The 16,248-nt window shown below is 52.5% G+C and overlaps 1 protein-coding gene across 1 annotated transcript in view; it reads left to right on the top strand.

The window, feature by feature from the left end:
- The window catches only part of LOC138520722 (glutathione S-transferase Mu 1-like), a 36,346-nt gene that overhangs the window by 4,188 nt on the left and 15,910 nt on the right, over positions 1-16,248 (top strand). The window contains exons 2-4 of the mRNA XM_069632987.1: positions 5,002-5,077; positions 7,766-7,830; positions 8,256-8,337. Coding sequence (XP_069489088.1) covers positions 5,002-5,077; positions 7,766-7,830; positions 8,256-8,337 — 223 coding nt within the window. The remainder of the gene's footprint in view (positions 1-5,001; positions 5,078-7,765; positions 7,831-8,255; positions 8,338-16,248) is intronic.

Here is a 16,248-nt window from a genome sequence, read left to right as displayed (position 1 = left end):
TAGTTGCATGGACCCTCGGTGTTCTGTATGTGGGCACTGCCCTGCCTGGTGGCTTCCACCTGTTGCATGGACCCCCGGTGTCCTGTGTGGGCACCGCCCCGCCCTGATGGCTTCCACCTGTTGCATGGACCCTCGGTGTCCTGTGTGTGGGCACCGCCTCGCCTGATGGCTTCCACCTGTTGCATGGACCCTCGGTGTCCTGTGTGGGCACCGCCCCGCCCTGATGGCTTCCACCTGTTGCATGGACCCTCGGTGTCCTGTGTGTGGGCACCGCCCCGCCTGATGCTTCAACCTGTTGCATGAACCCTCGGGGTCCTATGTGGGCACTGCCCCACCCTGATGGCTTCCACCTGTTGCATGGACCCTCAGTGTCCTGTGTGTGGGCACCGCCCCGCCTGTTGCTTCCACCTGTAGTATGGACCCTCGTCCTGTGTGTGGGCACCGCCTCGCCTGATGGCTTCCACCTGTTGCATGGACCCTCAGTGTTCTGTATGTGAGCACCACCCCGCCTGATGTCTTCCACCTCTTGAATGGACCCTTAGTGTTCTGTATGTGAGCACCACCCCACCCTGATGACTTCCACCTGCTGCATGGACCCTCAGTGTTCTGTATGTGGGCACCGCCCTGCCCTGATGACTTCCACCTGTTGCATGGACCCTCAGTGTTCTATGTGTGGGCATCACCCTGCCTGTTGGCTTCCACCTGTTGCATAGACCTCCGGTGTCCTGTGTGGGCACTGCCCCACCCTGATGGTTTCCACCTGTTGCATGGACCCTCGGTGTCCTGTGTGTGGGCACCGCCCCGCCTGTTGCTTCCACCTGTAGCATGGACCCTCGGTGTCCTGTGTGTGGGCATCACCCTGCCTGGCGGCTTCCACCTGTTGCATAGCCCCTCATGTCCTATGTGGGCACCACCCCACCCTGATTACTTCCACCTGTTGCATGGACTCTCAGTGTTCTGTGTGTGGGCACCACCCCACCCTGATGACTTCCACCTGTTGCATGGACCCTCGGTGTTCTGTGTGTGGGCACCGCCCTGCCTTCATGGCTGCCACCTGTTGCATGGACCCTCAGTGTCCTTTGTGTGGGCACGCCCCGCCATGATGGCTTCCACCTGTTGCATGGACCCTCAGTGTCCTGTGTGTGGGCACCGCCTTGCCTGATGGCTTCCACCTGTTGCATGGACCCTCATTGTCCTGTGTGTGGGCATCACCCTGCCCTGACGCTTCCCACTGTTCCATGGCCCCTTGGTGTAAGTACATCGAGCAACCACACGGTGGGTGTGAGATCACCTGGACTTTTTGACATTTTTAATTAAATGGAATGGTGGTAAACCAAACTCAAGAAAATGTGTGGGGCTAATCCACACACATTTTCCCATGCTCACAGCATGACAAACACATAGACACGTGTACTCTGCATGGACACAGCCTACAGGCTAGGGTGACCAGACATCCTGGTTTTCTCGGGACAGTCCGGGGAAATCGCCCTCCGTCCCTGGGTCCCCAGCGTTTCCCAGCATTGGATGTTGGGGTGACTGCGGTCCCAGTTTTTGCCGGGAACCGATTCTGAAATGTGGAGCCCGGCACGCTCTTCCTACTCATGTAGGCGTTTCACGCCTCCATTTCCCCCCCTTCCCTTCCCTGGTCGCTCTCCTTCCCTGGTCACTCTCCTCTTATGAGAGGAGTGTGCCTGGAACACACCCGCGCAACAGGCCAACGAGATAGAAGTAGGACTACCATTTTATACTGTAGTCCTACTTCAATGCCGCTCACATGTCCCTTTTTAAAAAATAATCTGGTCACCCTACTACAGGCGCTGTCACCCCTGTCATATTTAGTTGGGATATGACAGCCAGGAGTACCCAATGCAGCTCCAGAAGAGGGAGGACCAAACGTTCCCCCTGCCATGGCTAGCCTGATTGATTAACAAGGGCTCAATGAATCCACCCTGCTCTTCTGTTATGCTCTGCAGGTAGTGGCAGCAATTTGCATACCAATTAGAGGGTCATTCAAACAGGCCCACATGGCAGAGGCTAACCAAGGAGACAGAAAACCCCAACAACCTTTCATATGTAACTGTGTCAATCTGAAGCCATCTCCTGCTTCAGTATCATTGACAGTGAGCTGTTATGTGTGAGATAGTGTGTTTACAGTAGTTCACCCCACACGGGGACCCCATTTAGAAGGTACAAGTGTGTTTTGCAGGAGCCAAAGAGTCTTTTCTTGTCTCAGTTTAAAGGGAGATCTGCCACTTTAATCAGGAACCAAAGAGAGCTCAATTAACCCGAAAGACCGGGAAATGGTTGGCACTTCGTATTGCATGTGTTCACCCCTTTTCCTTTTCTATTGCATAGAACTCTGGTTATGACCTCATGCATACAACAGATTGTTGGGGACCACAGGATCGGTTTATTAAGGTAAGCTTAGCCTAACCAATTCCTGTGGCCCATTTAGCTTTGAAAGGAGTGCTGAGCCCCTCTTTTGGGCAGATCATCTGAAGGCTTCACCAGAAGCAGGAAAGAAGAACTCAGCATTGGACCATGGCTGAAGGTACAGTCTGCCTTACATCGTCCGCCAGAGAAGAAAGGGAAGACCTCCAAGAGGGAAGCAAGATCCCTCCACTAAACATCTCCCAGGGAACAGAGGGAGATACTGAATCCAGAGGACCCTCCGCAGCTCCAGCACCGGTACCCAGCCGGCACTCAGCGTGCCCTGCTAGGCTATACAAGTGGAAGTGCCTGAGAATCTCTGAACCAAACCAAGGACAAGGCCGGTGCCTGCAACACTCTCCTCGGCTTTGGGCTGTCCACCTTAAAGGGCGACACAAGCCCAGTGAAGAAGCTGGGACAAGTACATCAATGAGCATCTACCGACGTCTGCCTTTAAGGACATTTTTGAGCAAGTCGAGTCCCTCAACCTGTACTTCAACGCTGATCGTTGTCAAGCTGCAGTTGCAAATACATCTTAGACGTCTCGACCAGTGCTTCAGACTTGCTGAACAGCATTGAGGCTATGATTCCTGACCCAGAGCCGCCGTGTAGGCCAGCCTGCAGCTGTTCATCCAGCTTCGCTCTCCTAACTGTCTTGCTGCCTGAGACCCGCAGCTGTCCCCCGTCTTGAACTCTGTCACAGAAGACTGCAAAGCGCCGTTAAACTGGCTCAACCCTGTCGAGCAACAAGAACACCTACAGCACAAAGTACATTTTGGTTCTGTCCCCCTGGTCCCTCTCCAAAAGCCCCTAGTGACATTTTAAGACCCATTGCTCCCTTTGTGCTGAAGCCAAGTAACCTTCAACTGTTGCGATTATTTACGATACCGACTCTACACTGTCAAGCACCAAGAATAGGAATCAAGAGCACAAGGTACATAGTGGTTCTGTCCCAATGGACCTTCTCTGAAGGCCCCTGGAGACATATAAAGACCCATTGCTCCCTTTGTGCTGAAGCAAAGTAACCTTAAACTGCTGTGGTTATTAATCACACCTACTACCCTCCTTTCAGTAGCCAGAGTGCATCCCTTTCCATCTTTGAAACTCTCTGTCCTCTGCATTCCTTTACAGTGTGGGTTGTAATTGTACTGTGGTAGAACTGTCTGTTGTAGAAACAATAAAGTAGATATTGTTATACAACCTTGATTGGACAGTCCCTTTTATCATTGGGTAATAATTGTATTTTCGCTGTGTTGCAACTAACCAACGATCCACGACCTTGCGGAGATAAGCCTGCCGTTCCGTCCATGTTACCAAAATTGGACAGGATGCCTTATAATTTGCTTGTGTTTCCAATCTGTTCGGATCCCTTCTGGTGCACTAGAGGTGTGGGGCTGATTGATGGTTTAGAAACCGATATTCATTCCTGGACCACTGGCGCCCCGGAAGTTGTTCGTCACACTTGGTGTCCTGTGTATTACTATTATTAATATTGTATGTATTGAGGGTGGACCTGGCTTTGGGAAGCAATGGAACGCTTTAGAGGTATGCAACAGTACAGGTACATAACGGAGCGGTTTTCAGAGGTAACAGAGCAGATATACAGCAGGGGTAGGATATAGAGGGGCAGAGCGGAGGGATACAGCTGTACTGGGTGGTGGGGAGCGGCGGGCGTTGTTTATGGAATCAGGAGGGGCGATGTGATTGCATAGGTGTTGAGGCGGGCACATTCCTTGAAGAGATGAGGAGTTATTTTCTGAATTGCAGGAGCGTGGGGCGAATCTGATGCGGGGAGGAGGGTCCATAGCCTTGGGCCGTGGGCCGAAAAGGCATTTTTTCTTGTCCGTTCTTTTTTACAGTGGCAGATTTCAAGTCTGCACATGTTCTGGCTTCTGGTGGTGCACTGTCCACAGAAATGCTGAGTTTCTCTTTGTAGCTAGGTGACTTGAGGGCGACCGCCTTATAGATGCTGCAGCAAGACTTGAAGGTGATTTGTGCGTGCAGTGGGGTCCAGTGAAGGTAGATGAGGGCTGGTGGGATGTGGCCGGATCTGCGTAGACCCTTGATGAGGGATGCAGCTGCGTGTAGATCACTTCTCAGGGGCACAAGGGTGGATGATGGAAGGGCTTCCAGGAGGGCATTCCCCCCATCCAGGTGGGATAGGACCAGTGCTTGAACAGTGGATCTAAAGCTGCCCAGAGGGAGGAAGGGCTTGACTTTCCGCGGGAGGGAGAGCTGATACCAAGCTGTCTGAGTTTTCTTAGCTATGTGTGTCTTGAAGGAGATGCTCTTGTCAATGTGGAACCCGAGGAACTTGGAGGTGAGCTTGGCGGTAAAGCCCTAAGGTTCCTGGTTGATGGCCAGGTCTGGGTGTTTGGTGTTGTTGGTGAGGAGCAGGAATTTGGTCTTGGAGGGGTTGAGCTTCCAGTATGCACTCGGCATTCAAGACTGGATCAGCGGGAGGCAGGTTTTGAGCCTATGAATGTCCTGGATGGAGTGTGGACCCCTCCCTGCAATGATGTTCAGCCCCTTTACTGCATTATTTTTACTCTTCTCCCGCTCTCCTTTCAGCTGGCACACTCCATCCGTCTGCTGCTGGAATACACTGGCACCCAGTATAAAAACAAGATGTATTCCTGGGGGCCAGGTAAGGTGCGCTGCCAAGTGAGGGTGACTGTGTTACTTATGACTCTAATCTTCCTTCTGTCCTCATTCTCCTCGATCTATGCTCTGCTTTTGGCATGGTAAAACATGGCATCGCCTCCATGACAATCTTGGTATCACTGGTCAGACCCTGGCCTGGTTCACCTCCTTTCTCACTGACCCGCACTCCTAGATACAACCGGGGTCTTTCCTCTCTCGAACTCTTTCTCTACCTGTGGTGTTCCCCAGGGGTCTAACCTCTCTCCCTGGCTTTTGAACCATTACCTGGCACCTCTTTCCCACCGCAACGCTAAATTCTGCTCTAACTTTCAGTGTTATGTGGATGACACCCAGCTCTCCTTCAGGCTCCCCTCGGCCACTTTTGCTCCTTATCTCATACCAGACTGTCTGTCTGCTATCCAGGAGTGGTGTGCAGCCAATGATCTCTCCCTTAATGCCAGTAAGACTGAGATCCTCCTCATCTGGACCCCTGCTCCCTCCTTTCCTCTCTCTCTCTGGCTGCCCACCCTGGGTCCTCTTCCTGCTCCTTCCTGTGAGGCCAAGAACCTTGGTGTCATCTTCAACTCCACCCTCTCCTTCTCTCTTCACATCTCTGTCTCTAAAAAGTCACACCATCAGCTGCACCTCCTCAGAGGTATTCTGTCTTTTCTCACTTTCCCCAGACGCTCACTGTCTCTCCAGAGCCCTCATTGCAACCGCCTCTTTCGAAATCTGCTTGTCTCTAGTCTTCGAGCTTTACAACTTATTCAGAATAGGACTGCAAGACTAGTCATTAGCCTCAAGCACAGGGATCATATCTCTCCAGCTCTAGAATCCCTGTGGCTGCAAGGATCAAGTTTAAGACCCCTTGCATCGTCCACAAGGCTTTCTGGGGCCTGGGATGCACTACCTCCAACTTTCTCATCCTAAACAGCTTCCTTCTCGAGCTCTCCGCTAAACCACTTCCAATTCTCTGAGGGTCAGTCGCTTCTCCAAGCAGAGAGTTGGGGGCAGATCTATCTCCACAGCTGGGGCGTCCCTCTGGAACAGTCTACCTGCCTTTCTGAAACTTGATCCGAACCACCTCTGGTTGTGGAAGCAACTCAAGACCTTCCTTTTCACTTCCTCTTCCTCTCTTCCTCTCCCCTGCTGATGCGCCTGACTGCTCTGCGCCTGGTCACCTGGTCACCCTCAGAACTCGGGGCCAGGTTCCTGCATGTTCCGCTGCCCCTGCACTGCCTCTGGGCTCCCCAGCACTTAAGGGTCTGTATCTCTGACCCTACAGTCCCTTCTCTCTGGACCTATGTGCCACCCGCTGACTGCACTTATGGAGTTACCTGCACTTTTCCCTTCCCCTCCCCCTGGCACTTCTCCTCTTCCTTCTTCCCTGCACTTGCACGATCTGAATGACACAAGGCCTAGTAAGATTGTTTGTATGTCCTCCCTCTGTCTCCCCTTCCTTGTCTTGTCACGCCTAGAAACACTTGTGTACAGGCGTGGTATAAATAACTTATCGTATCATATCACATGCCAAAGTGTAACCTAAACCAAGTGACCAGTGCCAAAGCCACACAAGCTGGGAAAGCCCTGGCAGAGGAAACCAAGAAGTGAGATGGCACTGCCAGGGTGCCAGTGTTGCTGGGTGCCTAGAAACTACGCATCTTGAGAAGTTGGTGCTATACGTGGCACAACGCCTAACCACACCAAAGGCTACTCGGTTGGCAGCAGCACATCTCTCGCCGATGCCAGCAACACTATGCCTCAATGCATCAGTCTAATGCTGTGCATGCCATTACCCAGTGCCACCACAGAAACACCACTCTCAAGCAACCAACTCTGCCAATGGTCGTAAAGTGCTTGTTTCAAGAATCAGCCTGGGCACAAGTGCCACAACGCCATAGCACCGTGGTTATGGCATCTGGCAGCCGCCTGTCACTCAATCACCACCAGCTCCACATGGCTGCAGCCTAAGGCCACGCTTCTGACCATGTGTTGCGCTCCTTCACCACCAGCCAACAACTTTTCTGATGAACAGAACCTGACATGTCAGAGGTTAACTGTCCTTCCCTAATGTCTTGCACCATGAGAAGTTTTCAGGCCCTATAGTGCCTAGTCTTACGGATGGGCGCTGTAGAAAGGCTAAAATCCTGGTTGACCACACCTTTTCAGCCTCTTCAAGAGCTGGATCATATCTGCCAATGTGCCGTGTGTCATGTGTGACGGCATGAGCCAGTACTGCTTTTTTCCATTGCATTCTGGGACTTGTAGGTCCAAACCTAGTGAGCGACTAAATTCCCAGCAGCAATGGGACAGGTCATCTGTCGGCCCAAGATGATTCTAGTTGCACTGGCACAGCTGGGCTTCTGTTGTCTCGCGAGGATAGCTCAGTGGCAACGTACCTGCCTTGGGAGCAAGGCGACACAGAACACCACAGGTTCGATTTCCGGGTCCGCGCTTAGAAACCTCTGGGTATTAAGCGCGCGCGTTATAAATAACCTATCATATCATCTGAACTCAGGTGCGTATAGTGCTCAGGTGAGATTTGGGGCTTGAGGACCAATCCAGTGTTGTGTAGCAGTGCTGCTTTCTCCCCGTGGCAGTACTTTCTGCTGTCGCCAGTAAGGCTGTGGTGTGCTAGGGCGAGAGGCCACACATTGGGGTTATATGGAAACTTGTGCTTGTTTTCTTCCAGCTCCAGACTATGACCCAAGTGAATGGCTTAAGGAGAAGGAGACCCTGGGACTGGACTTTCCAAATGTAAGCAGCACAGGGGGTGCGTGGGGAGCAGGTGGGGGTGGGGAGACGGCCTTGAAGGGACCCACACGCCACTCAGGTTTGACTGTTCCTTCTGGCCATGTTGTCTGGTTCCACGGACACGTGAATGGTGACCTGTTCCTGGGTCTGTATGTCTGGGGTCGGGTGGGGGTGGCCTGCATTGGTCCTGTCTGGATGCCCCGCTCGCCAGTGAGTGGCCCCTAGAAGTCACTCAAACCCTGTGGCTCTTTGTGTCCCCTTGTACATCACCTCTTTGGCTGTCCTGGATCTGCTGTCACTGACGCCCATTGACTGCATATGGTCTCCTCTGTACCCAAGCCCGTGCTCTTTATCACCCCCCCCACTTTAAGGAGGTGGTCTATGAACGGTTTATTTTTATAACTGATTGTCCTGCTTTTTCTCTGTAGCTTCCATATTTTATCGATGGATCCGTCAAACTCACCCAGAGCAACGCCATCCTTCGCTACATTGCGCGCAAACACAACTTGTGTAAGTACCAGGGAGCTGAGGGGCGGGGGGCGGAGGGTACATTCTTAGACCAGTGCGTTGTCAGTGTCCGAGTGGAAGACTTCTCAGCCCTCATCACTACACTGAGTGTCCCTCCACCCGAATCACAGGCACCCACTTTCTCAAGATACATGGTGTTAGGCTTTCACTCGCTGTCATGCATTCACACGCAATCATGAGACGGAGCCTTGCCTGCTGTGAACTGCCTTTATTCACTCCTACAACGTAACTGCCGTTTTTTCCTTTTGGCCCCTCCCTTTCCGCCCCCTTCCCGCTTCCCCCTGTGTCTATGTTCTTAAAGGGACTGTGTCCCTTTTAATCATGTATAACACCTCCCCTGTGCTGAACACGAAAGCCCACTTACATCTGTTTGATGAGTCTCACTGGTTTCTTTATTGTCCTGGGAGGTCTCCCTGGGGATTCCCTGCTTTCGCCGGTCGTTTCCACCGGGGGCTCTGTTTCTTCTTCCTCGCTTGAACTCTCCTCTGCGGCCTCCTGTACCTCTGGTTCTTCAAGATAGTCTCTTGAAGAATGAGGAGTTTCGGGGGATGTCTCCCGGTTCTCCAGTCGCCGTGATCATGGGTCCCTTGATGGCTCTGATGACCCGAGGCTCAGGGCTGTACCGTGTGTCTGTTTTCTTGCGCTGAGTTTGTCGCACTAGGACGGTTTGTCCTATTTCTAGTTGGTGTTCTTTCGCTCTCCTCTTTTTGTCGGCCCACTGTTTGGCTTTCCTCTTCTTTTCGGCTTCCCGTTCTCTGATGGCTGTGTCCTCTTCTGGCGAGTAGTCTTCCCATCGGGGAATGCGTGTTCGGGGTTGGTACCTCACCATGAGTGCGGCTGGTAATTTTCCCGTTGCGTCATGTTGAGTGTTTCGGTAGCTTCTGAGCATACTGCAGATGGCTTGCGGGTGAGGTGTCTGCTCTGCTCCTGCTTTCTGTCAGGTTAGTTTGATGGTGGCCATGAACCGTTCCACCATCCCATTGGCCTGGGGCCAGAGTGGTGTAATCTTCTGGTGGTGGAATCCTAGGTGGCTCGCAAGCCTTGCAAATTCTCGTCCTTGGAATGGGGATCTGTTGTCTGTTTTGACAACGTTGGGGATGCCCCACTCACTGAATAGTTTGTCTACGATGGGTGCTGTCTCCGTGAACGATGTTGAAGGTATTTGCTTGATGAAGGGAAACCTTGAGTATTCATCTATTATCACTAGCAGGTATCCCCCTTCTTCTAGGGGTCCATAGAAGTCTATCGCAACTTTTTGCCAGGGCCTTGTTGGAAGTGTGGTTAGTTGGAGGGGGTTTGGGGTTGGCCCCTTTGCTGCCAGTTGGCAGGGTCTGCAGTGCATGAGCATGTCTTCGACTATCACATCCATGTATGGAAACCAGACGTAGTTCCTGAGAATTTGTTTCGTGTTGTCGATTCCTCTGTGGCCTTCATGTGCCAGTGTTACCAGGGTCTTCCTTAGGTCTCTCGGAGCTACTAGTCTCTTCCCACGCAGCAATATCCCTTAGTCCGTGGCTATGAGTTCATCGTGTACTTTGGCTAGCCGATCAAGTTCCTTCTTGTCTGCATCCTCCCCCTCGTTACCTCTTTTCTGGTGCTCTCTCCATTTGTTAGAGCGGGTGAGAGAGACGGCGGCTCTGATTGTTGGGTCAGCTTTGCTCCTTTCCTCGAAGGTTGCAATTGAATTGTTGGTGGCATGGCGTTTGAGGACAGGTAAGAGACGTAGTCAGTGGCCTCATGGGTCAGGGTGTCTTCCTTGTTCATCAGGGGGTGTCTGGACAGGTAGTCCGCTGGATTGGCGTCTCCCCCAGATTTGTGAACAATTGCGTAGTCGTATTCTTGTAGTCTTATTCCCCATCACTCTATACGGGGTGGCATCTTGGTTTTGGGGTTTCTAGAGTGAACTTCCGGCCGATGATAAAGTGGTGATATTTCTCGCAGGCCCATACTGCAGCTAGGCTTTCCCTCTCCGCTTGCGAGTGGGGCCCTTTCTGTGTGTGATAGGGCGCGGCTGGCGTATGCTACCACTGCATGGTGGGTGTTGTCCGTGGCGTCGGTCTGGGCAAGGATTGCTCCGAGTCCTACTGGACTGGCATCAACCGTAATGATGGTGTGCCATTCTGGATGAAAGTATGCCAGCTGGCGGTTGTTGTTGAGACCTTCTTTTATGGTCCTGAATGCTTCTTGGCCAGGTGCGTCCCAGATGAAAGGTTGGTCCTTCTTTAGGAGGGTGCGGAGTGGGTCAGTTATTGTGGCATAGTTCGGGAGGTAGCGTGTGCAGTATCCTGCCATGCCTCGAAAGGAGCGCAGTTCTGCAGCAGTAGTGGGGGCTTGGAGGTCAGTGATGGCCTTTATCTTGTCCGGGTTGGCTGTGATTCTTTTATTGGAGAATATGTGCCCGAAGAATTTGAGGCTGGTCTTGTTAATGTCACATTTGGATTCATTGAGCTTCAACCCTGCTTCTTAGAGGATGTTGCAAACAGCTCTTAGGGCTTTGTCATGCTGCTCTTGGTCTTTCCCAAAGATTAAGATGTCATCACTACAGTTTAGTGCGTTCATTTCAGATGCTATCGGGCGTCTGATTGTCTCCTGAAAAATCTCTGCAGCAGATGATATGCCAAAATGTAGTCTTTTGTATCTAAATAGTCTGTCGTGGGTTGCAAAGGTGGTGATGGATCTCGATTCCGGGTCCAGGACGAGTTGGTGGTAGCCCTGGTTGAGGTCTAGTTTTGTGAAGAACCTTGCTTCATTTAGCCTGATTAACATGTCTTCAAGGCTCGGACCTGGGTGCCTCTCCCTCGGGATGGCAGTGTTCGGGATGCGCATATCGACACATATGCGGAGGCGTTCATTGTCTTTGGGCAGAATAACTATTGGGGATACCCATGGTGTTGAGTCTTCTGCTTTTTCTATGATGTCGTTGAGAAGGAGGAGCTGGATCTCCTTCGACACCTGTTCCTGAAGGTGGAAGCCCACCTTGCGGGGGTGCTGTGGTACCGGCGTGATGGTGTCATTGATGTGTAGCTTGATGGGCGAGTTTTTGAGCATCCTCACCCCTTCAAATAGTTTGGGGAATTGGCTTTTGAGGTCTCCTTTCATAAGGGGTCGGTCTATTATCGCCATGATGGATTCACGTGTCGATGGGTGTCCCTCTATGATTTCCGACTGGTCGCAGTATAGGTCAATATGTGCCAGGGCACTGGCTGTTCGGTAACTGAGGAGGCAGTGGCCGATGGATGGGCTCTTTATGACATGTATCGTGGAAGTCACTGTGAGGTCATGATGTTGTAGGTCACATTGGAATTGTCCTCTGGAGGTCATGGCTAGGGCCGCTCCCCATTGAAAGATGTGTGTCCTGGATTCTCGTAGGGGGTATGAAAGGGCGATGTCCCGGTATAGGTCTTCGTTCATGACGTTTACCGTCGCTCCTGTGTCGATGACGAATTTGTTTCTGGTGTCCCCCATTTGAATTGTTACTCTGGGAGCTGAAGTGTCTTCCATGTCAACACTGAGGAGGCGGACGTACTCCCTGTCATAGCCATCTTGTAGGTATTCAGTATGTTCGTTTTCCCTTGCCAGATATCTTGGTGGGGAGTTGAGGTACGGGTCCATGTCCTGTTCATGGGGAAACAGGATTTCCCCCATGTATGTCGCCCCTTGTTCTGGCGCTTGCATGAAGTCTCATTGACGGATGTCGTATAGCTCATGATCTTTCCTGTCTGGTTCGATCTGGAGTCCTTCGAGGGCCTTTACGGTGTTCGGGCGTTGGTAGGCCTTTATGGTAGATGGAGCGTTTCTATCTGCAGGACGATGTTTCGCGTGGGTCTCTATTGTGCGGTTGGCAGGCCGCTGGCGGGTTGAACTTCCATTCGGTAGTTGTTCCCTGCACACCACTTGGAAGTGGTTTTCCATTCCACATCTTAGGCAGCGTTGCCCGATGGCGGGACACTGGCCTCTGTGTGGGTACTCAAATCCACAGCGGTAGCATTGGCGGTCATTTTGTGTCCGTTGAGATGGGTATCTTGGGTTTGTTCTGTTTTGTGAGGCGGGGTATCGGGCATTGGGATTTACAGCTGCGATAATGTCGCCCTTCTTGGGGTTTTCAATGGCTGCTGCCTGGAAGCCCACTCTTTCATAAACTCTGGCCAAGTCCAGTACTTCCTTTAGAGATAGGGGCTTCTTTAGGAGGTGTTTCCGGAACAACGAGGATACGCATCCTTCAATTATGCGCAGCCTGATGGCTTCGTCGTCATTAAAGTTGGGGAAGTCGCACTTCGTTATTTTTCGAATGACGAATTCTCCTATTGATTCATGGGGGAGTTGACCACATTGATTAAAAGTGTATCGTTCATAGTCGCAATTGGGTGAGATGACAATTTTCTCATTGATTGCTTGTAGGAGTTTCGCATACGTGGTGCGGTCCTGCAGGGGGACCGTGCGTATGATGTTTTTAATTTCTCTCTCTGCGACATTGGCAAAGATGCTGAGTATGTTGGGTGGTTCTTGGGTGCCGATGGCACCTACGAAGTCCTCAAATTCTTCCACCCACTCTTCCCATTGCTGACCCTGATCGTGGTGTGGGTTCAGTGTGAAGGGGGGCGGGTCTCCTCATTAAGCTAGCATGAGAGGAGGGTGTCCCTGGTGGCCCTGGTGGTTGGGCATTGGGGTTCGCTGCGTCCTGATTCGACATGGTGGCGCCGCTGGGTGCGCTTTAGTGGTTCAGGTGGCACGTGGGCGCCGGTTGTAGTTGTTTCTCGTGACACTGTGGTCGCTTGTCAGGTGTTAGGGTGTTGTTTTTCCTTCTGGGAACTTGAGTTGGCTGGCTTGGTGGGGTGGGTCAGCTGTGACGTTTTGTCTTTACTTTGTGGTGTTCACGTGGGTCATTATTCTCAGGAGCATGCGTCACTGTTAATAGTGTCACTTTCCCTTTTTTTTTGTTGGTGTCACTGGGTGGGAGACACTGGGTTTGATCCAGCTAGGCCCGTAATATGTTCACTCTGGCGTGTCACGTTGTGGGAGACACTGGGCTTCCCGCCTATTTTTTTTATTTGCTTGTTATAATGTCACTGGGTGGGAAACACAGGGCTTGATCCTGCTAGGCCCGTAATACGTTCTCTTTGTTGTTGGGTCTGTGTTTCACCCTCTGCAATGTCACGTTGTGGGAGACGTGGGTTTCCCACTTTTTATTTTCGGTGTCACTGGGCGGGAGACGCAGGGTTAACCACGCTGGGTTCTGTCAGTTTATTCCCAGTTGTCACTCTGGGAGACACGGGGCTTCCCTCGGCCGTGGCTCCTTGCGTTCCCAGCCCCCGTCCAAACTCCTTACTTGGGTTGTTGTGACCACGTCGGTCGGGTGATTCTTCTCGTTCCCTCTGGGCGGGCGGGATGGATCAGCTGGGCTTGCAATGCGGTTGCGGGCGTCTTCTCCTTTCTCCGCTGGCGGGCGTGATGGATCAGCTGGGCCTGCAGTGCGGTCGCGGGCGTCTTCTCCTTTCTCCGCGGGCGGCTCCGCAGTTGCTGGTCCGGTCCTCTCTTCTCTGGAAGCTCCGCAGCTACTGGGACTTCCGTCACGGGCACACGGGCCGCTACCTCTTCGCAGAGCACACAAGCCTCTACATTCACAGGGCGCACAGGCCCACCACAATTGCTGGGCACACGGGCCACTGCTCAGTTACAGAGCGCACACGGCTCTTCAGACCTGCTGGGCTCACAGCCCTCCACTGCTGCCGACACACGAGGGTTCGTCGGCCTTGTCGCCAGTGTTAGGCTCTCATTCGCTCTCATGCATTCACACGCAATCATGAGACGGAGCCTTGCCTGCTGTGAACTGCCTTTTTTCACTCCTACAACGTAACTGCTGTTTTTTCCTTTTGGCCCCTCCCTTTCCGCCCTCTTCCCGCTTCCCCCTGTGTCTGTTCTTAAAGGGACTGTGTCCCTTTTAATCATGTATAACACATGGCTCCCTGCACCCACACTGCTCTGCACCAAACACACTGCACTTTTGCATGTGTTTCCACATGAATGTGCAACCCTTGTCAGCCCTACCAACCAAACAGCCGGAGGAGAGCATCGCACTAGGCTCACTTGCTTCCAGCCACCCTCTGCCCCACCAGTCGAGCTTTCAGGGACAGGGCCCCAAGCCACCATGAAGTTGGCATGGCGCACCAGTTGATAAAGACCACCTGCAGAGTTGCCCTACTCATCAACTTAACCAGGCAGCTCAGCTGAAGATTTTCCTCTTTTGAACAAAAGGGAGCAAAACTGCCCCCAACCCCGATCCCCCATCAATGCCTGCTTGAAACCGATGCAGGATTGGACGGCTATCCACAGACACTCGATATATCACAGCTTTATAGAGATTATCAATAGCCTTGAGTACAGCCAACCTAGGTCACTTCTTGAACACCGGATGGGCTTATCTGAAACTCAGCCAAACCAGAAGAGTTCAAAAGGAACGATCCTTCCTAAGCCACCCCCCCCCCCTCCCCATTCTGAAAACTCAAACAAGTATAACCGCCCTGAAGCAAACGTCCCGTCCCTCCCCGACCCCCGTGATCAACCCAACTCTGTGGATCACTCTTGCATGGTGCTGCCCAACTGGACTTGCTTTGACCTCTGACCTGCGCTCTGGGACTCTGGTTTCACGTCTTCTTGGCATCTACTTCCATGACACTTCTTGCTCCCTAAATAGCTGCGGCCAAACCTGGGCTGGCAAGACTATATTGCAGGGTGCCGGTGCGCACCCATGGAGGCGTCATGTGCGTCACATATAAGTCTGCACAGATCAGTTGGACGGCCATTTTGTGCACTCTTTAGCCAGCAACGAGTAAATGTGTTATTACTGCACTGTCGGTCCATGTGTTGTAAATAACACAATGCATCCGGCCTCTGCCAGAAAGGTAACTACAGCCGAAGACTGGCTGGGCTTCCTACAGATGGGTTCCTACCAGCAGAAGACTGGCTGGGCTTCCTACCAGCCGAAGACTGGCTGGGCTTCCTACAGATGGGTTCCTACCATTAGAAGACTGGCTGGGCTTCCTACCAGCCGAAGACTGGCTGGGCTTCCTACCAGCCGAAGACTGGCTGGGCTTCCTACCAGCCGAAGACTGGCTGGGCTCCCTTAGAGCCAAAGACTGGCTGGGCTCCCTTACAGCCAAAGACTGGCCGCAAAGACTGGTCGGGCTCCCTTAGAGCCAAAGACTGGTCGGGCTCCCTTAGAGCCAAAGACTGGCCGGGCTCCCTTAGAGCCAAAGACTGGCCGGGCTCCCTTAGAGCTGAAGACAACTATGGAAGGTCAGGCATGTCCCATTAATGACTATAAGTGAGGTCAGGCAAAGGGGAATCTGAAGAAAAGAAGTGAAAAAAACGAAGGGAGAACTCTGAAAATGGTGTTGGGTGAAAATTAATGAATTTGGGGGTTGCGGGGGTGTCCCCCAGCCCCCATGATTGACATTCTGGGCTTGGGGGTTGCAGAGGTGTCATCTGCTTTTTCTCTACATCGGCCATTTCAAAATCGAATGTCTGTCAGTAATCCAGGCAAAGGACTTGCACCTGCGACCAATTGAAAGGCCAGTGGTGCATAATATGGTAGACCGAGAGAAGAGAAGGAGAAGGTGGCAGCTGCGAGGCGAGGAGCAGGGCCAGCGCAGAGGACGCCATGTGTTGCCAGGGGGTGAGAGTGGCGCTGTGATCTGAGCGGGCCATGAAAGGGCCAGAGCCCCAGCAATTACCTGAGCCGCGTGTTCCCAGTTGGAGCTGGGGAACACGGAAGACTCCCAAGCGCAGTGGGCCGCTGCAGCAAGGATTCCCAGTAGCAAGAGGTGCTCTCTGGAGCTCCCGATGCTTACCCGGGAAGAAAGTGGAAGAGGGAGAAGACTGCAGAGACGCCCGAAG

The sequence above is a fragment of the Ambystoma mexicanum genome, chromosome 13 (genome assembly GCF_040938575.1).
Source record: "Ambystoma mexicanum isolate Mex_15411 chromosome 13, UKY_AmexF1_1, whole genome shotgun sequence".
In the NCBI taxonomy this organism is placed as follows: domain Eukaryota; kingdom Metazoa; phylum Chordata; class Amphibia; order Caudata; family Ambystomatidae; genus Ambystoma; species Ambystoma mexicanum.
The sequence above is the reverse complement of the archived record's forward strand: the minus strand, read 5'-3'. Positions and strand labels throughout refer to the sequence as shown.